This window comes from Triticum aestivum, chromosome 5A (genome assembly GCF_018294505.1).
Source record: "Triticum aestivum cultivar Chinese Spring chromosome 5A, IWGSC CS RefSeq v2.1, whole genome shotgun sequence".
Classification (NCBI taxonomy): domain Eukaryota; kingdom Viridiplantae; phylum Streptophyta; class Magnoliopsida; order Poales; family Poaceae; genus Triticum; species Triticum aestivum.
Genome location: NC_057806.1, coordinates 456612146 through 456638897, shown reverse-complemented (window position 1 = coordinate 456638897; position 26752 = coordinate 456612146). Strand labels below are relative to the sequence as shown.

At 45.3% G+C, this 26752-nt stretch overlaps 2 protein-coding genes and 1 pseudogene across 6 annotated transcripts; 1 reads left to right on the top strand and 2 right to left on the bottom strand.

Annotated features, from left to right (window-relative positions):
• Nucleotides 1-4856: 4856 nt before the first annotated feature.
• LOC123101377 (serine carboxypeptidase 1-like) lies at nucleotides 4857-6777 on the bottom strand (annotated as a pseudogene).
• An 8970-nt stretch (nucleotides 6778-15747) lies between these two features.
• On the top strand, nucleotides 15748-19074 carry LOC123103977 (uncharacterized). 5 transcript variants are annotated; one of them, XR_006450049.1, is made up of 5 exons: nucleotides 15748-16072; nucleotides 16157-16233; nucleotides 16338-16470; nucleotides 18502-18569; nucleotides 18644-19074. XR_006450049.1 is itself a non-coding variant. In XM_044525680.1 (5 exons), the coding sequence occupies exons 1-5, from the start codon at nucleotides 15952-15954 to the stop codon at nucleotides 18724-18726; spliced, it is 462 nt and encodes a 153-aa protein (XP_044381615.1). In that variant the 5' UTR covers nucleotides 15748-15951; the 3' UTR covers nucleotides 18727-19074. The 5 variants fall into 5 exon arrangements, 3 of the variants coding, with proteins under 3 accessions (XP_044381615.1, XP_044381616.1, XP_044381617.1); XM_044525680.1 differs by having other exon boundaries at nucleotides 16177-16233; XR_006450048.1 differs by lacking the exons at nucleotides 18502-18569; nucleotides 18644-19074 and adding an exon at nucleotides 17034-18492.
• Nucleotides 19075-23653: 4579 nt separating this feature from the next.
• On the bottom strand, nucleotides 23654-26037 carry LOC123107161 (serine carboxypeptidase 1-like). Its single transcript, XM_044529164.1, has 8 exons — nucleotides 25447-26037; nucleotides 25238-25345; nucleotides 24881-25147; nucleotides 24532-24797; nucleotides 24333-24439; nucleotides 24168-24247; nucleotides 23953-24065; nucleotides 23654-23867 (listed from the first exon to the last, which is right to left on the bottom strand). Exons 1-8 carry the CDS (start codon nucleotides 25967-25969, stop codon nucleotides 23712-23714), a joined length of 1620 nt encoding a protein of 539 aa, XP_044385099.1. The 5' UTR covers nucleotides 25970-26037; the 3' UTR covers nucleotides 23654-23711.
• Between the last annotated feature and the right edge of the window lie 715 nt (nucleotides 26038-26752).

The following is a 26752-nucleotide window of genomic DNA, read 5'->3' as shown; positions in this document are numbered from 1 at the left end:
TTACAAGAAGCACTAATTTTACATCCATGGCTTTTTTTGAGCCATTCTAAATTTCAGAAACATGTCAAATAGTTTCTCTACATGACAACTAAAAAAACATGGCAAAAATATTATCATCTAGGCATGTCAATGGTTTTTCATATATATGAACTATTTTTTGAATCTTTAACTATAGGGTTGTTTTACTGTAAAAGGGATGGCAAGTTTTGTATGTTTTTAGCTAAAATAAGTCATGTGCATACTATTATCTCTTTTTTATGGCCTGATTTTTAGTATGTTCAAGTTGGGCCTTTTTCAGTAAGTTCCAGGATCATATTGAAGCCGTATTCGCAAGTATCAAGACCGTATTAGAGAACTTCCTAAGTTTGAGGACCGTTTCACACATCACCACTGAGTTTAGGGGGCAAATATGCATTTTACTCGTTCCAATATGTCTGGTCTACTCTTTTTGTCAACCCATAAATTTTTTTGTTCCCGTCACTTTGTCCAGCCTCTCTTCCACAAAATATCTTTAGCCAATATAAGCTACTCTTAATCATCAACAATGTGGACATAGGGCAAGGGCTGGCTTTAGCTCTTATGACTATAACAAAAAACACAAAAATTTAATATATATTTTTAGAAAAAAAGGATAGGCCTCTGCACCAATTGATGCACACATTCATATTATTAAGCAAAGCCTCCACAAAGTACGTAATGATACAAGTTCGCAATCACAACCGAATACAAGAGTACTGCCACAACCGGCAAAAATAGGACAACATGACTAGACACCTATCCTGTTGTTGGACCGCCATCCAAACCGGTTGTAGGTATCCCGTGCTACCGTCACCCAACGGTTGCATCATAAGCCATATGCTCCCTGACTTCTGCATGGGTAAATAAAAATCACGTACAGATCCAGCCAGTCGCCCAAAAGATAACCTGCAAAACTTTTGTGATGTTTTGTATGTTAAAAATAACGTCATGCCAACAATTCCAAATAGACCAAAGTAATGCACACATTATGACTCAAATATACACCAGTGTCTTAGGCTCTATTCTGTTTAGCCATGTCCCAAATAAAGTGGCAATCATATTAGGCGGTCTGACATTAAAGGACACATGTATGATACGCCACAATAACTTGACTAGCGGTCATTTGAGCGCTAGTGCAGAAAAAGCCTAACTATGCCGTGGCAAAAGGGCATTGCTGGCGTGGGAGGCCGACGCCACCAATATAGCGCCATTGGTAAAAGATAGTAATGGCGTCGGAGCTCACGTCAGCAGTGTTTTAGATGTTGATGGCATGCCACGTGGTTAACGCCACCACTATAATTTCTCTCCTAGCGACGTCTAATATACTATGCATGCCACCAACGTTTCGTGCAGTCAAAAGTAGTAATATTGCACCACCATATAACATTTTGCACCTCATATTGGAGCCAACATATAAAACAACACACAATAGACTAGCAATAAGTTTACTAGGTAGTCATTGTTAACATTGCATCTCACTGAGCAATGTAGTTATATATAACAATACGAGTTAAATAAACATAATCTCACAAACACTAGCTAGATAGTCATTGTCAACATGCATACATCATGGCGAACTAATATATAAGCAGTTTACTTAGTAACATCGATGACCTATGCACACACATTGTTTTAAATGATATCGATGACGATCATCATCATCAAGTCATGGCGTCTGGTGTTCCTGATAGTGACTAAGACGGCCTATCCAACCTGGAGATTCTTGCCAACAAGGAAGTTGTTCCACCCCCACCAAGCTTAAGACAGTACGACTGTTCGTGTCCACTATGTACGCAGGTGGTGACGGGGCCCCTTGTGGTAAGGCGTATTCCAGCATAACCTGCCTCACAGATGGCCTTTTAGAATTTTTTTGAAGAAACAAAATTCAATTAAGTAGCCTCGCGCATATTACATATATACTCTCGCAAACATATCAGTCCACATATATCATCAGATTCTACATTACTAAATCGGACTCTACTAAGTATGGATTCTACACTAGTAAGCAATCCATGGATTCTACACGCTACTAAATTTCTACTAAGTATGGATTTCTACACTAAAAAAAATCTACACTACTAAATTTCTACTAAGTATGAATTCTCTACACTACTAAATTTGTACTAATATGAATTCTCTACACTAAATTTTTTTTACACAACTAAAATTCTACGCAAAGCAATCCATGGATTCTACACTACTAAATCAGATTCTACTAAGATGGATTCCACACTACTAAGTATTCCATGTATTACTACACTAAGCATATCATCGGATTCTACACTAAGCATATCATCAAATTACTACACTAAGTATATCATCAAGTTACTACACTAAGTAATATATCATGACATGGCGGGTAACATTGGTCATGGTAAGACAGTCCACGAATGGCACCCCGACGTAGTCATCACGTGGTGGAAGTATGTACGAGAGGTTGCCTGTCTCGTCCTCGGCCAGCCTCATTCTTTAGGCATAAAGGGCTTCATCAAGGGTCCTAATCATCTTCTTCCGTGTTGATATATATAGATGACAACCAGCATGGGTTTTCGTCCTATGAAGGAGAAGCTGGTCAATTCACCCCCAGTGAGACGCATGTGAGCGATGAAACAATCCCATCCATCTCCTCTCATCCGGGACATCTTTCGTCCTTTCTTGACCTCCAAAGTGTAGGGGCCTCTAGGAGCATCAAATGTCACAGTGTCTCCGGTCAGCTCATTGAATTTCAACCTCACATTGCATGGGACGATCTGTGTAAGAAAAAATAAAACACACACACACACACACAATGAATTAATGGTAACAGTAGTAGAAACAAAATAAATGACTGTTAGAAGGTGCATATAATTTGTTACCGCCGCAGGAACAAAACTCGGCTGAAAATAGATGCCGAACAGCAATGCCAGTTGCAAGACTGTTGGCACACCTTGACTTGCACAGTTGACATGGTGGTGGTGGTGGTGGCGCCATTTTCCTATTAGTGATGATAGTTAATGGCTAATTAGGCTACAAATATATGATCGGATTGTACACAAAAGCATATTAATCGGTGATTCAACACTAAAAGACTATATATGATTGGATCGTTTTTAAACTAAAAAATATTGTACACTCAAAAAAAATCTGCACTTAATTCACTATTAAAATCGGATTGCACACATAATATAATCATTAACATGATTGTAGACAAAAGCATATAAAGCGAATTTTTGACATTAAAATAACATATCCATGGATTCTACACTACTAAATCGGACTCTTTTTTTAGTATGGATTCTACACTAGTAAGCAATCCATGGATTCTACACACTACTAAATTTCAACTAAGTATGGATTCCTACACACAAACAAAAATTACACTACTAAATTTCTTATAATTATGGATTGTACACTACAAAATTTGTACACAAAGCAATCCATGGATTCTACACTATTAAATCGGTTCTACTAAGCAATCCATGTATTCTACACTGCTAATATTGACCAGGAAGAAACCTAATCCATGGATTCCATAACGTCCGCGGATGAGGGAGGCGCGAGGGGTGGGAAAGAGGATGCACAAAGGAAGGGGATCTAACCGGCAAGGCCCGGAGGTAGCGGCGGCAACGAGCGGTGAGGTCCGGAGGTGGCGGCGACGACGGCGCTGGTCGAGAGGGGGAGTGAAAAATATGGGGTGGTGGATAGGAACGACTTAGATTTTTTTATTGGGAGAGGTAGATAACTGATTACACTAGTGCTGGCGCTGGCCTAACAGGCCACGCCATAACAAAGTGTAGCCCATAGAAAAAAAATAGAAAACATCTATGACGTGAAAAAAAGTACAATGCCAACACTAAGGTCGTAGCAATGTCGTACCAAATATCACAACGCCGCCACTATTTAGAAAAATAGTGGTGGCGTTGGTTGAAAATGGCGCGCCACCAATTAAAGTTGTGGCTAACCAGTTCTCTAACTGGTGAAGGAAAATATGTTGTATTGATTTATCCTCATCACAGAAGCAACAACGTTTACTACCCTCCCAATTACGATTTGCCAAGTTATTCTTAGTAAAGACCACTTGCTTGTGTACAAGCCACATGAAGATCTTTATTTTTAAAGGTACCTTAATTTTCCAAACATGAAGCATCTTTAAAACACAAAATAAAGAAAGAAAGAAATTATGAAAATATATTGTTTAGCTTCTGTGCTAGCTCCAGACATAGCTCGGTCTTGGCTTCGCTCCTCATCACGAGCCACATGAAAATTATGATCTTAAACTTTGTTTCTTCCTTACAAAATAAATAAATACATCTGTGTGATCCTCACAAAATCATTAAAAGCTAACCACCAAACCGTAACAGTTATCTTTATTCAAAGGGTGTGGCTAGATCACGGTCGACTAAGACTTAACCAAGTCTCAATCAAATGGCAAAACATGTAAAAGAAGAAGAAAGAAAAAGTATAAAAGACAATTTCGAACGGATCTCCGCGTGAGATCTCACGAATTTAGCAATCTCATTATTCAAAGTTGTATCATGAAGTCATTTAACAAGAAATACATGTCCACTCAAAGGACAAGGACCATTTTCAACTCTGACCGGATACAAGTACATATCATAGTAAGATTAAGCAAATAAACCTTCCATTTTGGTGCCGTAGCAACTGTCCTGACATGACTCACTAGTCCTGTGTGTAAGGCGGGAGCATCCCTTTCAGGAAAGAAGTCAACATTATCAACGCCCTCTCAGGCTGGAAGGACGGAACAAGATGACCGGCACCTCTCACTGATAGAAACGTCAATCCTCCGGCGTACTGTTGGACATACCCTGCCACCTAACCAGTGAGTGAATTCGTCAGTTTCAGGTGACCAAAACACTGTAGTAGATGAGAAATGTTTCGATGATGGGATTCACCTCCTCCTTTGCCACCCATGGGCGCCATGGAGTGGTCACAGGAAGTCCAAGGTCTTGAATGGAGTACCTCGTCGCCGGAAGAGGGCACACGGAGTCGAAGTCACCACTGTAAAAATGTAGCAAAGTTTATTTACTACTAACAGTAAATACTTTCCAGGTGTCTGAGAATAACTGATGGTAATCTGTTACTACCTGAATATCCACATAGTCACGGGAAGCTTGTTCTCGATCAAGAATTTGATGGATGGGAGCATAGTCACCGGCGCATCTTTCCACGTAAAGTTTCTGCAACCACAAATCACATGGTTAACTTCCGGACGTGTGGGTGAAAAACATTGCAAAATTGTTGACCGTTTGTGTGCTAAATCAGTGCCCAGTTCAAAGGATTACTTGCATGGCGACCACTCTGTCATCCTAGCGTGGAAAGCCTCCTGCACCGCTGGATCGTTGAGATAGGCAATGGTAGGATAATCGCTGCACGGATCATACCCAGGCAGCTGCATGCAATTTTGGAGAAACTAATTAAGAATTTCAGTTTCAATTTTGACTGCACAAGCAACTAAGAATGAATTTGTTTCCTTACGTAGCCACTGGGGTGATACGCTCCGTCGGGCGCGTCGACGCAAACGGGAGCGTAGATGTTGTACGCATCAATTTGGCCGGGGTCGAACGCGTCCCAGGCGCCGCTGCATGCTTCACCTGCAGAGTCGCAGTGCTCGGTGACGTTGGCGTAGACCTCGTCCGACATCACCCCATGTGTCCAGAAGAAGTCAATGGTGCCCTGATTGTTCCTCTTGTCGTCGAGATAAGGGTTGCCAACCTTCGACAGAAAAGAGCCCATTTAATATTCAGAAGACCTTTGGTCATTCACCATGTTTCATACGAGTATGACTATAGCAGTATAGCTTGTAAATTTCACGTACCAAGATGCCCTGAAGGTTGACTATGGTTCTGTTGTTGTACGTGTTGTGGAGTAGGATGGTGGCGGCGAGCTGTGGCGCGTAGTGGCCGGCGTAGCTCTCGCCGGAGATGTAGAAGGCGCGGGCCTTGTACTCCGGGAACCTCTCCAGCCATCTCACCAGGAAGACGTACGCGTCGTCGGCGGTTCGCTCGTCGCCACTGAGGTCGTAGTCTGAAGACGTGTTGGAGTAGGAGAATCCCACACCGGCCGGCTACTCCAGGAAGATCACGTTAGCCGCTGCCAGTATATTTCACAAGCAAATTGAGTTCTCTTATGTAATTAAAGGGGAAGTAACTATTAGTCTGTACAAGGCGCCCGTAGGTTTACCGTTGTTCCAAGCGTGCATGTTTCTGCCGAGCGTTTTGTTGTCTTCCGTTACACGGAACGGGCCCAGTTCCTGCATTGCCCCGTACCCCAGCGACGAGCACCCTGGCCCTTTGTATGCAAGTGTCAGGGTTACCACTGTCATGGAGAAATTTATACATGATATGTTCAGTTACCGATTTATAGTTCTAACTTCTAACCTCCGTTGAGCCAGAGCAGGAGTGGCTTCTCTGAAGCACCGGAAGGCGACTCGACGAGGTAGTAGAAGAGGGCGCGGCCGTTCTCCTCGTCGACGGTCACGTACCCGCCGAACTGGTCGAAATCGACGCCCTCCGGCTGCCCGGGCAGCGCCGTGATCTTGTCGGCCGCCTTCAGAGAGCTCTGGTCAGAGGCAGAGCTCTCTGTGTCCAGGCTGCCAGCGCCCCTCTCGGCTATGCTACGCGGTCTAAACGTGTCGGTGCTGCTGTCAATGTCCCTCCTAGAGGAGATGAACTCTCTCAGCCTTGCCTCTTGGGATGCATTGGTGGTGTACAGTGTGGCCACGCAAATGAGAAGCAAGACATAAGAAGAGAGGCTCGTCATCGTTGATGAGATGGTCGTCTCTGAGATGCACGGAGGGTTTATATAGGCGCAGAGAAATGGGAGAGGTCGGTTTGCGGCAAGGACTTTGTATTACATACAAAAGTGCCCTGCATTGACTGTGCTGCATCAAGTTTATGATCTTGTGTCCACTCAAACCATCGGAGGAGGGTCACTCCTTGCCAACGCTTTTGATTCGGTAAAACGGCCTTGATTTGTTGAATTGACAGGGCATTGAAAGCGAAAGGAGCAACCAGTTCTTTATCCACTTCCTTGTTTTAGTCGCTGATTTGGAAGATAACCAACGGCAACTCCTCTACCCGCTGTGTGCGAATTTCTTGCACAGTAGACCACCTGCGAGAATACATTGTCAGAAAAGACCCACGGTGAGAATCATTGACAAAGCCCACACGTGAACATTTTTCTTCGTTGCTTACTTCAGCACTTCTAGAGTTCTAGTGGCATCCACTCGAGAGGGATTATACTAGTGCTGTCACACTTTCGATGAGTCTGTTTTTCTCCTTTTTTTTTCTCGGGGGAACTTACCATGAATCTAACAAAGACAAAATGACATATTTGCATTGAAAACGAACCAATGGTCAGCTTACTAATTTAATACTTCCTTTGTTCCTAAATATTTGTCTTTTTAGAGGTTTTAAATGGTGACTACATACGGAGCAAAATGAGTGAATCTACACTCTAAAATATGTCTATATACATCTGTATATAGTGACCATTTGAAATCTCTAGAAAGACAAATATTTAGGAACGAAGAGAGTAGATAATAATGGCAAGTTCACAATACAACATACCTTTAAGATGGGGATAGTATCTCGATTGCATTCTGGTCATATAGTTCACAATCTCAAAGGTATGTTGTATTGTGAACTTATCAGCTCTTCTATTAATTTATAGAGGGGGTACAACACAGGTCAACAATAACGGTGAGAAAGCACTAAACTGGTTGGCCGTTGTAAGATACTAGTCGCAATGGTCCTACTCCCTCGGTTCCGGTTTATTAAATCCCTCTTATTTTGGATTAAAGTTTGCCCATAGATTTAACTAAGTTGTGATCATTTCTTCATAAAAAATATATTAAGTTGAGATCATTAGATTAAGTAAAGACTTCTCTTGCCTCTTCCACAAGCAAGTCCCACGTTAGCTAGAGTTCCCCTGCCTCCCGCCGGCGGCTGCGTCGATCTACCTAACCTCCTGTGGCATTAGGGCTATCAGGCGCGGTGGATCCCAACTCTTGCGGGTGAAGGGCTCCAACTTTATGTCTGGGTTTTTAGCTTGTTTACTGTTTGTGTCTTGTTCAGGAAGACGAGTGAGTGGCGGCTCCCTGAGGATGCAATAAAGTTTTCCCAACCTAGGCCCAGTTTTGGCGGTGCGTCTTCATCGTTGAAGGGCATGTGGAGGTGTGTTTCGGCGGATGTCACGAGATTCGGTTGGTGTTTGTCTTCGATGAATCTGTTTAGCTTTAGTTGTTGTTATGTCTATAGATTGAGATGGTCGTCTCTGAGACGCACAGTTCATATATATAGGCTCCGAGGAATGGAAGAGGTCAGTTTGCAACAATGTCTTTTGAACTGGGCTACATTATTTTTTACAAAAGTGCTCTGCATTGATTGTTCTGCATCAAGTTTATGATCACTCCTTGCCAATGCTTTTGATTCGGTAAAACGGCCTTGATTTGTTGAGTTGACAAGGACTTGAAAGCGAAAGGGTCAGTGTTTTCAGCCGGCTCTTTATCCACTTGACCTGTTTTAAACGCTGGTCTGGAAGATTATCAACGGCAACTCCTGTACCTACTGTGTGCGAATTTTTTGCATAGACCACCTGCGTGAATTTATTGTCAAAAAAGACCCACGGCGAGAATCATTGACAAAGCCCACACATGAACATAGTACTTCTAGTGGCATCCACTCATGTGAGAGTATACTAGTGCAGCCACACTTTCTTCCAAGAGTTGATCAATAAGAAGCCCCCACCAGGTTCAAAGTGGTTGGTCACCGGTGATTTTAATCAAATCTACCATGCGCAAGACAAGAATAAAACAAATATCGACCGAAGCTGTATCGTCCGCTTTAGAAATACGCTTAATCTCTGCGAGCTCACACACATCCTTCACGCCCTCTCATCATCCTTATCGGACCACTGCCCTCTCCTCCTTTCAAATGGCAAAGGCCCGCAGAGGTCAAAACCCTTCCGCTTCGAAAACTTTTGGATCAAAATGCCCGGCTTTAAAGAGGTAGTCCAGGGAGCTTGGAACACCAATTCTGGTCACGCTGACCCATACCTCAACCTCTTTCACAAGCTAAAAGAGGCTGGCAAAAAATTAAGGAAATGGAGTAGGACAATGTTCGCGCACTTGAAGGTGCAGATTCATATGGCCCTGGAAGTTATTCTCCGCTTGGATGTGGCTCAAGATCTTCGTCCCCTAAGTGCCCGCGAGCGAGATCTTCGAAAGAGACTTAAGCAGAAAGTGGTAGGCCTTGCTGTTCTTGAGCGTGCGCGGAAAAGACAAAGCTCAAGAATCTCGAACTTGAAAGACGGTGATGCCAACACTCGGTTCTTCCACCTGCGTGTAAACCATAGACGGGGGAAGAACTTCATTCACCGTCTCAGGCACAACAACGGGTGGGTTACTTCTCACCACCACAAGAAATCCATTATACAGAGCCACTTTTCTGAGGTCACGAGACGCGGTCAGCCGCGCACCACCGACATCAACTGGGACACCGTCCCGGTGCCGGCTTGCGATCTAACTGATTTAGGGGCTGCCTTCTTGGTTGAAGAGGTGAAAAAGGTGATTTTTGATCTCCCCAGCGACAAAGCACCAGGACCCGATGGCTACTCTAGGGCCTTCTTCAAGGCGTGCTGGGAGATCATAAAGGATGATATTTTGCTTGTTGTCAACCACTTCTCCAATCTGCACTCCACGAACTTAAACTGGCTCAACTCGGCGAACATCACTCTCATCCCAAAGAAAGATGGGGCAGAATGCATTTCGGATTTCCGCCCAATTAGCCTCATCCACGCCATCGCGAAGATCATTGCCAAGATGATGGCTAACCGGCTGGCTCCTCACATGCATGAACTTGTCTCCAACGCCCAGAGTGCCTTCATAAAAAAGAGAAAAGAGAAGCATCCATGACAATTTTATATATGTCAGAAACTTGGCAAGAAAGTTTCATCGCAACCGCTCCCCAACGCTCTTGTTCAAACTAGACATCAAAAAGGCGTTTGACTCTGTACGTTGGGACTTCCTCATGGACCTGCTGAAACACCTTGGCTTCCCCGATAGATTTCGCGACTGGGTTTCAGCTTTGCTCTCTACCGCCACTTCGAGGGTGTTGATCAATGGAGTTCTGGGTGATTGCTACCTCTTGAGCATGCGTTGGTTTTCCCTTGAAGAGGAAAGGGTGATGTAGCAAAGTAGCATAAATATTTCCCTCAGTTTTTGAGAACCAAGGTATCAATCCAGTAGGATACTACACGCAAGTCCCTAGTACCTGCACCAACAATCAAGAACCTTACAACCAACGCGATAAAGGGGTTGTCAATCCCTTCACAGCCACTTGCAAAAGTAAGATCTGATAAAGATAATAAGATAAACATTTTTGTATTTTTGTTGTATAGATTGGAAAGTAAAGATTGTAAAATAAACAATGATAAAAATAGCTAGTTGATAGAAAAACAATATGATGGAGAATAGGCCCGGGGGGCATAGGTTTCATTAGTGGCTTCTCTCAAGATAGCATATTCTACGGTGGGTGAACAAATTACTGTCGAGCAATTGATAGAAAAGCGCATAGTTATGAGAATATCTAGGCATGATCATGAACATAGGCATCACATCCGTGACAAGTAGACCGAAATGATTCTGCATCTACTACTATTACTTCACACATCGACCGCTATCCAGCATGCATCTAGAGTATTAAGTTCATAAGAACAGAGTAACGCATTAGGCAAGATGACATGATGTAGAGGGATAAACTCAAGCAATATGATATAAACCCCATCTTTTTATCCTCGATGGCAACAATACAATACGTGCCTTGCTGCCCCTGCTGTCACTGGGAAAGGACACCGCAAGATTGAACCCAAAGCTAAGCACTTCTCCCATTGCAAGAAAGATCAATCTAGTAGGCCAAACCAAACTGATAATTCAAAGAGACTTGCAAAGATATTAAATCATGCATATAAGAATTCAGAGAAGAATCAAATATTGTTCATAGATAGTCTTGATCATAAACCCACAATTCATCGGATCTCGACAAACACAACGCAAAAAGAATTACATCGAATAGATCTCCAAGAGAATCGAGGAGAACTTTGTATTGAGATCCAAAGAGAGAGAATAAGCCATCTAGCTAATAACTATGGACCCGAAGGTCTGTGGTAAACTACTCACACATCATCGGAGAGGCTATGGTGTTGATGTAGAGGCCCTCCGTGATTGATTCCCCCTCTGGCGGAGCGCCGGAAAAGGCCCCAAGATGGGATCTCACGGGTACAGAAGGTTGCGGCGGTGGAAATAGGGTTTCGTGGTGCTCCTGGATGTTTTCAGGGTATATGAGTATATATAGGCGAAAGAAGTAGGTCGGTGGAGCCACGAGGGACCCACGAGGGTGGGGGCGCGCCTACCCCCCTGGGCGCACCCTCCTACCTCATGGACGCCTCGTTGCTTCCTTGACGTCCACTCCAAGTCTCCTGGATTGCGTTTGTTCCAAAAACGATCCTCGCGAAGGTTTCATTTCGTTTGGATTCCGTTTGATATTCCTTTTTCTGCGAAACACTGAAATAGGCAAAAAACAACAATTTGCACTGGGTCTTTGGTTAATAGGTTAGTCCCAAAAATAATATAGAAGTGCATAATAAAGTCATTAAACATCCAAAACAGATAACATAATAGCATGGAACAATAAAAAAATTATAAATACGTTGGAGACGTATTAGTGATCCCCTGAAGCATGGATGTGGCCTTCGCCAGGGGGACCCATTGTCCCCTCTTCTCTTTGTCCTAGCTATCGATCCGCTCCGCCACCTCCTCTGCAAGGCCACAGTCCAAGGGCACCTACACCCTCTCTGTGGTAGATCTTCACCCATCCGGGCCTCGCTCTACGCCGATGATGCCGCCATCTTTGTGAAGCCCATTAAGGAAGACGTCCAATTCCTTGCTGCTACTCTGGCCTCTTTCGGAGCCGTGTCTGGCCTTGTCACTAATTGTGCCAAAAGTTTGGTTGCTCCCATCCGATGTGACAACATCAACCTTGACGATGTTCTTCATGCTTTTCCGACAGTGCGCACCTCATTCCCGATGCGCTACCTTGGACTTCCCTTATCCGTCAAGCGCCTCAAGCGAATCCACTTTCAGTATCTTGAGAATAAAATTGGAGGCAAGCTCCCTCCCTGGCAGGGAAGACATGTGGCCTCTGCTGGCCGTGTGGTCCTTGTAAAGGTTGTCCTTACCGCTATTGCTATTTATCATCTCATGCCTCTCGACATCCTGGTGGAGTTCCTCAAGAAAATCGGTAGTATTTGCCGTGCATATCTTTGGGCGGGCTCGGATAAGGTATCCGGAGGAAAATGTAAGGTTAACTGGGAGCTCGTCTGCAAGCCCAAGGACAAGGGCGGACTCGGAGTGCTTAATCTGGATAAGTTTGCTAAGGCTTTGCGGCTCCGATGGCTATGGTTCGAATGAACTGACAAGAGCAAGCCATGGATTGGCATGGGAACGCCGTGCACGGAGGATGATCGCCACTTCTTTGCGTTGCCACTATGGTCACTATTGGAAATGGACGAACTGCACAATTTTGAAACTCGTTGTGGCTCAACGGCTTACGCCCCTGTGACATCGTGTCGGACCTCTTTGCCCTCTCTTGCAAGAAGAACTCCTCGTTCCAGCAAGCCATGACCAACAATCTTTGGATCACTTATATTGATGGCACCAACGGTCTGTCCCTCGCACATATCAAGCAGTTTGCTGACCTTTGGGAAAGATTATCATCGGTGGCCCTAGTGGAAGAGGTGGAAGATTCGATTATTTGGAAGTTCACTAAGGATGGGATATATTCTGCTTCCTCGGCATACAAGGCTAAATTTGAAGGTCTGACATCCTTTGATCTTGTTCAGACCGTGTGGAGGGTGTGGGCTCCCCCGTGGTGCAAATTTTTTGCTTGACTAGTTCTTCAAAATAGGATCTGGACATGAGACCGCTTGATCCGTTGTGGCTGGCCCAACTACGGATTGTGCCCTCTTTGTAAGCATGCACATGAGTCCGCTGCTCACCTACTCTTCCAATGCCGCTTCACATTGCGCATTTGGAACGACATCCTACCGTGGCTTGGAATGCACCACATCTCTACTACTTCATGGTCGGCGAGCGCTTCGGTCAAAGAATGGTGGAACGGTAACCTTCAGATTCATCTCAGCTCCCCCAAAGCCCTTGCCTCATTGATGATGCTCATCTCATGGGAGATTTGGTCCAAGAGAAACGCTAGAGTCTTCCGCAGCGTGGCGGTCCCTTCGGTGGTCATCATTAACAAGATCAAGCATGAGGTGTCGCTCTGGGTTTTGGCGGGTGCCAAGCACTTGGGTATTGTAATGCCGCGAGAGTAGTTTTTCTTTAGTTTGCCGCTTGCGGCTCCTGTCTAAAACCTTCTTCCTTAATCAATGAAATGGCAAGTCTTTTGCCTCGTTTAAAATAAACACTTTCTATGAGTCTGTTTTTCTCTTCTTCTTTTTTTTTGCGGGGGCACTTAGCATGAACCTAACAAAGACAAAATGACCTCACAAAAAAAAAGAACAAAAACAAAATGACATATTTGCATTGAAAACGAACCAATGGTCAGCATGTACACATTTAATGGATAATGGTAAGTTCACAATACAACGTACAGTATAGTACCCTTGAGTTTTTCCTCACATATTTATTGAAGTTGATAGACTATGTGGCCAAAATGCAATCGAGATACAACAGAGGTCAATAATAACAATGAGAAAGCACTAAACATTGGCCGTTGTAAGATACTACTTGCATTGGTCCTACTCCCTCCATTCAGGTTTATTGGACCCCTCTTATTTTGGGTTAAAGTTTAACCATAGATTTAATAAAACTAAGATCATTTTTTCACAAAAAAAACAACTAAGTCTTAGATTAAGTAAAGACGCACGTTCTCTTGCCCCTTCCACAAGTGGGTCCTATGTTAGGGTTCCCTGCCCCCTGTCGGCGCCACCCTTGATCTGCCTCTTGTGGGCTAAGGGTCATGGAGACGCGGTGGATAACGGCCTTGCCGGTGGAAGGGCTCCTGCTCCGTATGTAAGCCTTTTTAAAGCTTATTTAGGGTTTGTGTCCTGTTCAGGAAGACGAGGCAGTGGTGACTCTTCGAAAATGGAATAAGTTTCTCCCCGCCTAGCCCATCCCAGCGGTGCATCTACTATCGTCGGAGAGCATGTCACGGTGTGTCTCCGACGGATCTCGCGAGATTCGGTCGATGTTTTTCTTCGATGGATCTGTTTGGTCTGGTCGTCGTTCATCTATGTTTGTGTGTCTACAGGTTGGATTCTTTCAATTTATGCGTATCTTCATCGACGATGATTGTTGTTCTGGTGTGCTGGTTCTTTGATGCCTGAGCACGATGACTTCCTGACTATCTACTACAACAAGGTTTGCTTCTCTCCGGTGATGGAGGGGGGATGACGGCGGCATGCCTTCGGCTCGCTCCAGTGTTTGTAGTCGTCGCTAGGTCGTCTATGAACATGGATGTAATTTTTATTGCTTCTTGTGTTCTTTTGTACTGTCATGATGATTAATGAATAGGTCGAAAGTTTTTCCCCACAAAAAATAAACCTAAAAACTGTAAGTTATATGCCACAAAAATTATATCATTAAAACCTCTTTGAATAAAAATCCAACAACATACTTTTTTAACATATACTTTATATTTTGTTAGTCAAGTAAGTGATCAAAATTTAAGAAAAAGACGACAGGGCCCAATAACCCAGACGGAAGTCATATTTGTTAGCAAAGCCGACAAAGTATATTGTGCTCCTACTTGAGGACGGGATAAAAGTATGTGATTTTGGGAACCTTCTAGAAGGTTCCTGGCCGATTTTAGGAACCTTCTTGAACCATTTTTTACCCTTTTTTGTCAATTTGGTTTTTTGTGTTTCCTCTATTTTTTGTTTTTTCAAAAAATCTTAAAAAGTGTTAGTTTTTTTAAAAATGTTCAAAATTTAAGATTTTTGTATTTTAAATAAATGTTAATCGTTATTCAAAATTGTTTGAAATTTCCAAATTTTGCATTGTTAAATTGTTTTCAAAATATGTTTGGAATCTACAATACTTTTCACAATTTTTAAAAATGTTCAAGATTTTTAAAAACTAAAAATTTTAAAAAATTATTTAAAAAAATTATTCATGTTTGAAAACGAAATATCTTTTTCAACATTTGCTTTAAAAAATTGTTCACCATTCCATTTTAAAAATATTCTGATTTGCCACTACAGTTAATTGTTTACTTTTTGTGCTGCAGATTAGTCACGTACCCAACCTGGGCCATCACCTCCAGACCGGGAGATTTGTTCCTATTAGTAAGCATGCACGTGCAACGCACGTCTCAAACAAAACAAGTTAACATGGTATCAGATCGCTACAAAATGTTATCATGTCACTCAAATTATATTTTTAAAAAGTGTGACATATTTCTGATCCAACACATGTATCCTAGTCTATAGTAAAAACATCTATTCTGGATCTAATTTTTATTATTATAATGTGAGGTGAATCGGGCACGACCGATAAAAATAAGACAACTTCTTTTTTGGTTCGGACAAGGCCGTGATCAATCACAATCTCTCCCGTCACTACCTAGTACAGTACTCTACATAGTAGTATTAAGAAAAAAACGTCAGATTTCTAAAAAAAAACCGTCAGTCATCATCTCCACTGCCGCCTTAGATTCTTCTCTGGATAGTTCCCCACCACTCCCTCACAATCTCCTCCGTTCCCCATTCTCTCCACCATAGCCAGCGCTCCCTGGTCAGGCCGCCCCCTCCCCTTCGTCACCATCGCCGGCGCTCCCTGGTCAGGCTGCCCTCCCCTTCGTCACCAGCGCGGCCGCTCTCTCACACCCCGTAGGTCAAAGGTTGAATTTTTATCCGCCGCTGATGGTGCTGCTGGGCGAGGAGGCGCTGGATGCGCGTGCGCCGGCGCTGGATCTGCTCCGTCTGGCTCCGGCGACCTTACCCCGTGGCTCCGGGACAGGAAGGCTACCCCGACGACATACAGGTCCGCCCCCTTCTCCTTTCCTCTTGGATTTCTTCTTCTTCCCTTCCCTGAGATGAGATGTACGTTCCTGCCTCACGCACACAGCAACTGGACTCTATGCACAGCGAGGAGGATGAAGACACCCAGCCATGGATTTTTAGCAGCACTCACTCAAGGAAAAAGTGCGCCACCTCCCGCCTCCCCTCTCTATTTGATTCAATTCTACAGGAGTGTATGCGTGTTCCTCACACCTTGTTGCTCTGTTGGTGTTCGTGCTGGGCTGCAGGAGACCTCAACACGCCAATGGATGCAGCCAGCCTCCAACTCACCACGCACCTGCACCAACTTGATGTAGGGAGAGGAGGAGTGAGGCTTCTCTCACGGGATGACGCCCAGCCATGGGGCAGCAACAATCCAAGGTCAAGCCTCCCTCTACCTCTCTCTCGTTTTGATTTCATAGGTCTGGTTCCCTGATTTTTCTGCTGCTCTAGATTCACTTGCATGCTTGACTGAATCTAGTTGCTCTCAGGCCCTAGTGTTCAATGAGATAGGCATTGCACTGTTTACTAATTTAATTTGCTTGCCTGCAGCCACATGGTCCAGAGATAGAATTGAGATATTCAGACTAAGTTTAATGATTTGCTGGTTATAATTACTGAATTTCGCTTGGTGCTATCACTGTCGACCTCTAGTGCTGAATCAGTTGTACACTGTACTGTTTACCAATTTAATTTGCTTGCTTGCCGCCACATGGTCCAGAGATAGAAATTCAGATATATTGAGACTAAAGTTTAATGATGTGCTGGTCATAATTGGTTCAGTGACTAAATCTGTCCCCAAACTATCAAAATTGTATGTCAAAGCTAAAAAACTATCAAAACTTTGCTTTCAAGATGAGCCTAAATTCAGTAAGATGTGTGCGCAGCTTGCTTTCAAGAATGTTAAACTACTCCATGCTTATTTAAACTAATTCCTCCTACAGATTGCTGTCAAAATAAGCCTAAATTCAGAGTCTTCGGAAGTCAATTACTTTGAGCCTTTGAGTTAGGAGGTATACCAGTCTCTTTGTAGTTTGCTCTTAATAAACTCTTCCCTTGGCCATGATGAGATGTTTAAGTCTTTCCACTTATCAGTTTTTAGTTCCACTTGAAGCGATGCATATTCGAATACATTTTCTAGTCCTTTGAGCTGTTGAATGAATAAATGAAAAAGTATTAGCATCACAACCGAACAATAACAGAAATCGTGTTATCAAAAGATGGTGTAGTGGGACTAATGACTAACCATAGCGGTGAGGTCTTTGCGGCTCATTCCTGGGCCTAGCGAGTCGAGCACCTGGATGCATCGCTGCCCGGCATTTATAACTGCTAGGTACCAATGGAAGTGTTCAATGTTAACTGGAATGTATATCTGAAAATAGGGTTTTTGTTAGTTTAGGTCCCATCTATACAAACATTTATATGGAACTGAGACTCACCATATCATGTTCCAAATAAGTTATAGCCAATTCAATTGGGGCATAGATAATGAAATTTGATCATCATTACCTTGTGATACAGCTAGCTGTGCCGGTGTTCCGTTATGTAGGCCATCTATTTCCTCACTGGTATTTTTTTTCTTTTGTAGGCTTCACGCCTTCTCTTATTAATCTCATCTTTATTTTTTGCATACCGCTCTCTATCCCTCTGCCTTTTTAGTTCCTTTGGGTCTGCAAATCATGAAACAGTTCAGCAGTTGTAATACTGTATCGAACTTGAGTGACTGGGTTATGATCAATACATGATGTTTGGTTGTTGCTTATATCCTGGAAGGGGGTGCGCGTCCTGACTGGGTTATGATCAATACCTGATGTTTGGTTGTTGCTTATATCCTGGAAGGGGGTGCGCGTCCTGCTGGGAGTGGGGGTCCTGTTGGGAGTGGTAGGGCCCATACGAATACGAACTCCTGTAAAAACATGTGAGATCATTATATTTAATGGAGCGCAAGACCATCATTTAGAATATGGAACCAACAACCTCGAAATGTAATGCTGTACTTTATAATAGATTCAATCGCAATTGTCGCTGTCAAGAGGCCTCATGCATAGGGTGTATTTTCTTATGGTCATATGATTTTGAGGGGACATCTTTGTAATAGATTCAATCGCGATTGTCGCTTTCGATCAAGAGGCCTCATGCATAGAGTGTATTTTCTTATGGTCATATGATTTTGACAGAACATTGTGGCAAACTACAAAGATTTGTTTCAGTCATAGGTTAGGTCAGTGGTATCAAATTTTCAGTACCATGGGGATCTGCTGAGGATCCGTGGTATGATTTCACTTGCTCATGCACTTTATGATTGGTTTTCATAACATATGCTCACGACATATGGTTCATCTCTTGCATCGATTACATGGACAATCATAGATCCTAGTATGTGGATTAACCATGGTTTCACTATTTATGTAGAACTATGCAGAACAGAAACAGGAGCAATGAACGGATGTCATTGTTAGCATCTTCACATGCGTGCAAAGGTGCATGCCGAGGAGTTTGCCGCCGCCGATGCGCAGTCCGGAGACAGTCGCGCGTCTGAAAGATGCGTGCAAAGGTGCATGCCGAGGAGTTTGCCGCCGCCGATGCGCAGTCCGGAGACAGTCGCGTCAGTGTGGGCGACGGCGTCTGAAAGATTGAAGAGAAAGCATGCACCTGTGTTGGCGAGGAGGCTGTCGTCGTGGATGTCGCGGGCGTCGTCGGCGTCGTCTGGCGTCGTTGGTGCGGGCGTCCTCGGCGCGGGCGTTTCGGTGGAGGGCAACTCTGAAGAGCGGCAGGAGGATTGGTCGCCGCTAATTTTGGGGCGGATGTGGTTGTTTCGGTGTGTTTTTTTCTTTTCTTTTTGTTGGCGTTGGCTCAAGGACGGCAGAGTTTCGTCCGCCCACCTAAATTGCTTATCGTACAACGTCAGGGGTACTTTTCTGTATTGACGGTTAGATCCCATTGAGTAGGCTTATCTTGACCCTCCAATTGATGTGTTTTCTTCTGTGTACAGTAAACGGGGTGCGTCTAGGGGAGTTAACGTTTGCTTATTTTATAGTAGTAGAGATTATCAACCGTAAATGGACCATAGAATGGCATAAATCTAGAATAAACCTGATGTTAGTTCCTCCGAAATCACTAATTGAGGAGTACTTTGTCTCAAAAAAAAACTAATTGAGGAATACTCATTGCAAAGATTACTCCTACCTTCCCTAGGTTGCGACAAGTGGCGCGCTATATATGCGTCACTTGTCGCAACCAGGGAGTTGTTTTTTTTTGATCCGTTTATTCAAAACATTTTCACCGTTGGATTTCTCGCGTCGAGATCTTCAAAACTAGATCTCATGTTGATACGTTTTGACGGAAAAAAAAATCACGAAAAAAACTGGACGAAAAAAATCAAACTGGGAACATGGATTTTTTCCCTTTCCGAAAGAGTACGCCCTGCCTCCCGCGGAATCTCAACTGTGCCTCTCACGGAACCAAAACCGTACCCTCGCGGAACTAAAAAAAAGCGAAAACACATTTTTTTTGTGTCCGAGGAGCATGGTCGTACCTCTCGCGAAAGCACAACCGTGCCTCTCGCGAAAGTAAAACCGTACCTCTCGCGGAAGGAAAAGAAAAGGAAACGTGTTTTCCCATTTTCGAGAGGCACGGCCGTGCCTCTCGCAGAAGCAAAACCATGCCTCTCGCGGAAGAAAAAAAAGCAGAAAACGCGTTTTTTGTCCTTTTTCAAGAGGCACGGCCGTGACTCTCGTAAAAGCAAAACCGTGTCTCTCGCGGAAGCAAAACCGTGACTCTGGCAGAAGAAAAAAAACACAATTTTTCGATCCAAAAGCTAAGGAAGACCGAAACATAAAAAAAACCCAAAAAAACCGTTTAAAAAGCAGAAAATGCATGCGAAAATGAAAATTCGGAGGTAGCGCCCACAGTGCGACACGTGGCGGGCGGCTGAGAGTGCGCCAAGTGACGCTGATCATCGTGAGGCTCCCGAAGGAGCACTCGTCAACTAGTTGCTCCCTGGTTCCTCCCGCGCCCCGCGCCCGCCAAGCCCATTTGCCCCTTCTAAGATGTGGCCCAAGCTCCGCCACTGTTTATTGGTAGCACCTCTTACCAGTCAAAATCACTAATTGAAGAGTACTCCTTCCAAAGATCACTCACACCTCCCTGTTGTGAAAAGTGGCGCAACGCACCACTTGTCGCAAACTGGTAGTTTTTTCCTTTCTTTCGTAGATATGTTTATTCAAAATGTATTATCTCTTAAACCGTGCATCCAAATCTTTCACCGTTCAATTCTTCACGTCGAGATCTTCAAAATTAAATCCCATGTGGATAGGTTTTCATGGTTTTATTTTTACGGGAAAAACCAGACGATAAAACCGAACCGGAAGCATGTTTTCCCCCCTTTCCGTAAGCCATTTTCGAGAGGCACGCTCACTGAAGAAAAAAATGTAAACACATTTTTTTTCGTTTTTGAGAGGCGCGGTCGTCTCTCTCGCGGAACAAAAAATACTCCTCCCACGAAAGGGAAGAAAGGAGAAAGTGCGTTCTTTTTCCTTTTCCGAGAGGCACGACCGTGCCTCGCACGGAAGCAAAACTGTGCCTCTCGCGAAAGCAAAATCGTGCCTTTCGTGAAAGAGAAAAAGAGAGGAGAAAATGCGTTTTTTCTTTTGTTTTCGAGAGGCAAGCTCTCACGGAAGCAAAACCGTGCCTCTCACGGAAGAAAAAAGAAGTGAAATCGCGTTGCCTCTCGCGGAAGCAAAACCATGCCTCTCGTGAAAGCAATACCGCGCCTCTTAAAGAAGCAAAAAAGAAAAGAAAACGCATTTTATCTGCACAATTTTTTTTGTCGAAAAGCTAAGAAAGACCGTTGAAAAATCAAAAAATTAGAAAAAACCGGAAAAACCCATCTAAAAAGTCGAAAATGTGTGCGAAAAGAAAACTCCGGAAAGAGTGCCCAGAACGCGACACATGGCAGCGGCTAAGAGCGCGCCAAGTCAACCCACGCAAATGATCGTTATGAGGCTTCCGAAGAAGCGTTCGTCAACTAGTTGCTTCCCTTACCAGTGATGAGTGAACGCTGTTACAGCACCTGTGTAGCGAGTCGGGCTCCAAGTGTGCGTCGCAAGCCTATTTGACGCAAAAGCACGTCAAATAGGAGGTCTCCATGGATACAAAAATAAACATGCAGCTTCTTAACTGGGGCACAATGAAGCTAGCAACCAATAGTTGAGGAATACACAATCCGCAATCCAGAAGTAAGAAAAAACAAAGGGTCCATGAATAGGCGTACATAAACGAGGCCCCTAACTAGAGCAAGGTGTTCTTTTTTTCTCCAGAAAAAACTGAGATCTCCTAATTGGTGCCAATTAGGATAATTGGCGCTCATGCACCGTTAACTAGTGAATCTGCAATCGTTGACCACGAGAGTTGGCTGTTGCATTTTTCAAAAGAGAAAAAATCACAAAAATGAAAACAATTAGAAATTTTGAAATAAAATCGAACAAATTTGAAAAGTTCATGAATTTTTGTAAAATGCTCATGGCATTTGGAATGTTTTTTTTTTGAGAAAAGTTCAAGACTTAGAAAAATTTCAAAGTGAATAAATCGCAAATTTGGAAAATAAATTCACAAAAAAATATATTTCTTAATTGAAAAACTTCAGGAAATTTGGGGGGGGGGGGGGAATAAGAATTTGAGAAAAGTTTATGGATTTGAGAATAAAATGTTCACAAAAAAATAAAAAATCCAAATTTGAAAAAAAATCGGAATTTGATAATTGCAAAAAGAAAAAGGAAAGAAAAGAAAGAGAAAACGGTGAAAAAACCCTAGGCGGGCCAGCATGACTTTGCACCCGCCACTGGTAAGTGACCAGATTAACAATGGGGGAGACAAATGCCTTCGCCCCACTGGTGAGGTACCACATATAAACAGTTCCTCGGTGGTGTTAGTCTTTTTGTTGTATTGCCCACATATCAATCCAAGAAAAAAAATACTATTATCGCCATCCTAAATTATTTGTCTTAGATTTGTCTAGATACAGATATATGGACAAGTAATTCGGGACATAGGAAGTACAATAATATGAGGGTATGTCCATCCAAGACGGAGACTACATAAGCCGTCTTCTGATCTTACACTTTTGTTTATTGTAATTAGTAGAGATTTATTTCTCCTTATAGAATAAAACCTCTGCGGGCTCTTCGCAAAGTCATAAATTTACAAGGTACACCAGTTTTTGTCTATTAGAAATACGAGAAGTGCAATTGTAACCACTCCGAAAAAGAGTTCCCCCGCTTTGTATTCCAAAACAACCAATTGATATATCCAAGGATAGATGCTGGGGCGGAAGCATCACAATCACACCCAAAAGAAACAAAAGAGAAACAACAAGAGAAAAGAATGCCGACAACGGCGGATCGATGGAAACGAAGAAGCTTCACGACCATTGCGCCCACCAAAGATCTCCCACCAAGCTCCAAGGCTCCGAAGCACCGGTACCAATCAGCACCTCCAAAAAGGACCGCGACGGTGATGACGCTGCTGCCAAGGGTTTTCCCCGGTACACGACGAGGCAAGAGGAAGGGTCGCCCCCGACGCCCTCCGGGAAGGTCCGGCGGCACCCACCGGCGTCGCCGCGTCGGTGTCGGACAGGCTGACAGGGGTTTCCCCCGATCCCAACCTTCACCTCGGGTGCTCCAGAGCCTGCCACCAAACCGATCACCATCTTGCGCCACCATGGTCAACAAGCCTCCACGCCGTCTCACCACGGCACCACGAAGTGAGGTCTGCACAACAAGGGATAGGAGCTGGGACTAGGGGCCGCAGCACCGTCGGCACGCGGGAGGGCACAACCTTCACCGTCAACGACGGTAGCCGACCGGACACAATAGCAGGAGCATACCAGGCCCGTGGGCCCATAGGCCCGGTCGGGAACTCCATGCCTGTAAAGCTCCCGCCATCGCGCTGTAGCAGGCACGCCGTCGGCATCGCCGCCCCCCGTCCGAGCTGCTCCTCCTCCTCACCACGCAGACGACGACGAAGCCACGCCGGGGACCGGCCCGCTAGGACCCAGATGGGGCCGGGAGGGCCCAGATCTGGGCCGGGGACGCGCCGCCGGCCACCGCACGCCACCACGCCGCCCTCCTGGTAAGCGCAGCACCGCCACCGCGCCTACCGCCGCCGGGTCACCGGGCCGCCGCCCAGCCGAGCATCACCGCCGCCGTCACCAGCCACGGGAAGGAGACGAATGCGTGGGTACAGAAGGGCCCGCCGCCACCGGGGCACCCGCCGGCGACGGCGGGGGAGATCTCATGGGGGTGGGGGCCGAGGGAAGGGGAGGGGCGCGCCGCCCCGGCCACCTCCCGAGGAGGCGGCGCAGGGGCGGGAACGGGAGGGGGAGGGGGAAGAGGGGGGCGACCGGGGTTGCACTCGCAGAGTACATCATAAATCATCCAAAAAGAAATCCATGTGTCCACTCAAAAGGGACATGGACCTTTTTCAACTCTAACCAGATACAAGTACATAGTATTATACCAAAATTAAGCAAATAAATCTCTCACAGGAAAATATTAATTAGCTCATAGCAAGTGGCGACTCCATTTTCATGCCGTAGCAAACTAGCAATTGTCTTGGCATATGACTCACTGCTCTTGTGTGTAAGGTGGGAGCATCCCATTCAGGAAGGAGCTCAACATCACCAATGCCCTCTCTGGCTGGAAGGATGGAACCAGATGGCCAGCTCCTCTCACAGATAGGAACGTGAATCCCCCGGCGTATTGCTGGACATAGCCTCCCACCTGCGAGTGCAACCAGCGAAGCCATGAGTTTCAGGGTGACCAGCCATGCATTCAGATGAGTAGTGTTTTTTATTATGGGATTTACCTCCTCCTTTGCTGTCCATGGACGCCATGGAGTGGTCACAGGGAGACCAAGGTCTTGGATGGAGTACCTCGTCGCCGGTAGCGAGCACACGGAATCAAAATCACCACTGTAGAATGTAGGGAAGTTCATTGGGTGGTGAATTTTGAAAGGTATATAGATGAATAACGCAAAAGGTAAAATGTACTTTTACAGCGGTCGTGATCTGTTACCTGAAATCCAAACCGGAAGTTTGCTTTCCATCAGCCATTTCACGGTTGGCAGCATGGACATTGGCGCATCTTTCCAGTGCAGGTTTCTGCATGCGCAAAATCACATGAGTTCCGTACGTGTTGGGTGAAAATGGCAAGTGTACATATTAGCTGCAAGTTGAAGGATCTCACTTGCAGGGTGACCACTTCGTCGTTCTAGCGTGGAAAGCGCTCTGCACCGCCGGATCATTGAGATACGCCCAGGTAGGGTAAACACTGCACGGATCATACCCAGGCAGCTGCATGCATGCATGTCGTTTTAGCTAGCCATTCAGAACATTGTCATCATGTCATGCCCGGAAAAGTAATTGAAAATGAATTGTCGCCTTACGTAGCCGCTGGGGTAACGTGCTCCGTTGGGCGCGTGGATGCAAACCGGAGCGTATATGTCGTAGTAGTCGATCTGACCTCCGTCGAACGCGTCCCAGGCGCCACTGCACGCCGTGCCGGCGACATTCCCGTCCCACTTTCCGAAGTCGCAGTTCTTGGTGACATTGGCGTACACCTCGTCGGATATCACCTCATGGGTCCAGACGAAGTCGATGGCCCCCTGGATGTTCCTCTTCTCGTCCAGATACGGGTTCCCGACCTTCAATCAAGAGAAAGAAGGGTGGCAAGTGATGCTAAAACTGATTGGGGAGGGCCAAATGTGTGTAACTGTAAATTTCACGTACCATTGCCTTGTAGGTTTACTATGGTTCTGTTGTTGTATGTGTTGTGGAGCAGGATGGTGGCGGCGAGCTCTGGCACATAGTGGCCGGCGAAGCTCTCGCCAGAGATGTAAAAGGCGCGGTCCTTGTACTCCGGGAACCTCTCCAGCCATTTCACCAGGAAGACGTACGCGTCGTCGGCGGTTCTCTCGTCTCCGCTTAGGTCATAGTCCGAAGACGTGTTCGAGTAGGAGAACCCGACGCCAGCGGGCGACTCGAGGAAGATCACGTTAGCCACTGCCATTATTTTTCACAAGCAAAATAAGTTCAGGTCTGTAATTAAGCAGGTCCAAGTGGGGAGGGATTAGAGTTGCCATGGGTACTTACCGTTGTTCCAGGCGTTGATGTTTCTGCTGAGCGTTTTGTTGTCTTCGGCTACGCGGAAGGGGCCGAGCTCCTGCATCGCTCCAAAGCCGAGGGAAGAGCATCCTGGCCCTGTGGATGCGTACATATATCTAGCGTGATCAACCAACAGTATCTATAAATTAACGTGCACCTTACAGCTATGCAGTTGCCAATTAATGCCATGCTCTAACCTCCGTTGAGCCACAGGACGAGCGGCTTCTCGGAAGCACCGGAGGGCGATTCGACGAGGTAGTAGAAGAGCGCGCGGCCGTTCTCCTCGTCGACGGTCACGTACCCGCCGTACTGGTTGAAGTCAACGCCCTCCGGCTGCCCGGGCAGCGCCGTGATCTTGTCGGCGGCCTTCATGGAGCTCTGGTCGGAGACAGAGCTCCCTGCGCTCAGGCTGCCGGCAACCCTGTCCGCTATGTTACGCACCCTAAACGTGTCGGTGCTGCTAACACTGCCTCTTCTGGACGAGGTGAACTCTCTCAGCCGCGCCTCCTGCGAGGCACTGGCGTGCAGTGGCAGTGCCGCCACAGAAACGAGGAGCAAGAAGTACAATGAGAGGCTCTTCATCTCTGATGAGAATGATGAGATGGTCGTCTCTAAGATGAGAAATGCCACAGTCGGCATGCATGGTTTATATAGGCGTCGTAGCAGGTAGGAGAAACATGGCAGCTTCGTTTGCATTGCAACAAGGAGCTTTGGATTCATCCCTGTGTTTGTTTCGGGTAAGAACAGTGCAACAAGGCTTGCAGGATTGCAACAAGGTTTGGATTCATCCTTATGTTCTTGTTAATTTCCGCTCAGACAACAATGCGAGGAGGGTCGTCGGCTCGTCGCTGCTTCTTTGCGCCGATGATTTGATTCATCAAAGCTGTTAGAAGTAATCTTGAGTTAGAGTTGTAATAGGATTACTTGTCCGGCAGGTTGCCGTGTAATTAGATTAGGAAATACTAGTTGGAGAGTTTATGTGTGAGTTCTGGTAGCTAGGAGTCGTACTAGTAGTAGTCCGGCTAGGAGTATTAGTTTAGACGTGTACTAGTCCTTGTAGTATTAGCAGTCCTAGGTCATCTTGGCTGAGTCCGAGTCGGTTTAGGTTGAAGGGTCGGCCGCTGCTGGTGGAGTATATATATTCAGCCGGCTGTGGAGTTTTGTAACATCATGAGAAAAAGGAGAAATAAAGAAAAAAGAACAAGGCACGACAGGTGCCTTTGGCAAAAGTTTTTTCGTCTGCGTGTTCATCGTGATTTGATGTGATCGATCATGAGGGCTGAAGTCCAACAATTGGTATCAGAGCAAGGTTCAGGAGTCGAGTGCTTGCCCCGGGGTAGCGACCCGACTAGCGCCTCGGGGCGGGCGATATAGTTGCTGGGTGGTGCGGCGACGAGGAAGGGCGGGCGATGAAGTTGCTGGGTGATGCAGCGACGCAGAGGATCAAGCAACCGTCGTTCTGTGGAGCGACATGGAGGGAGACGGCAGACTGTCATCGGGAAG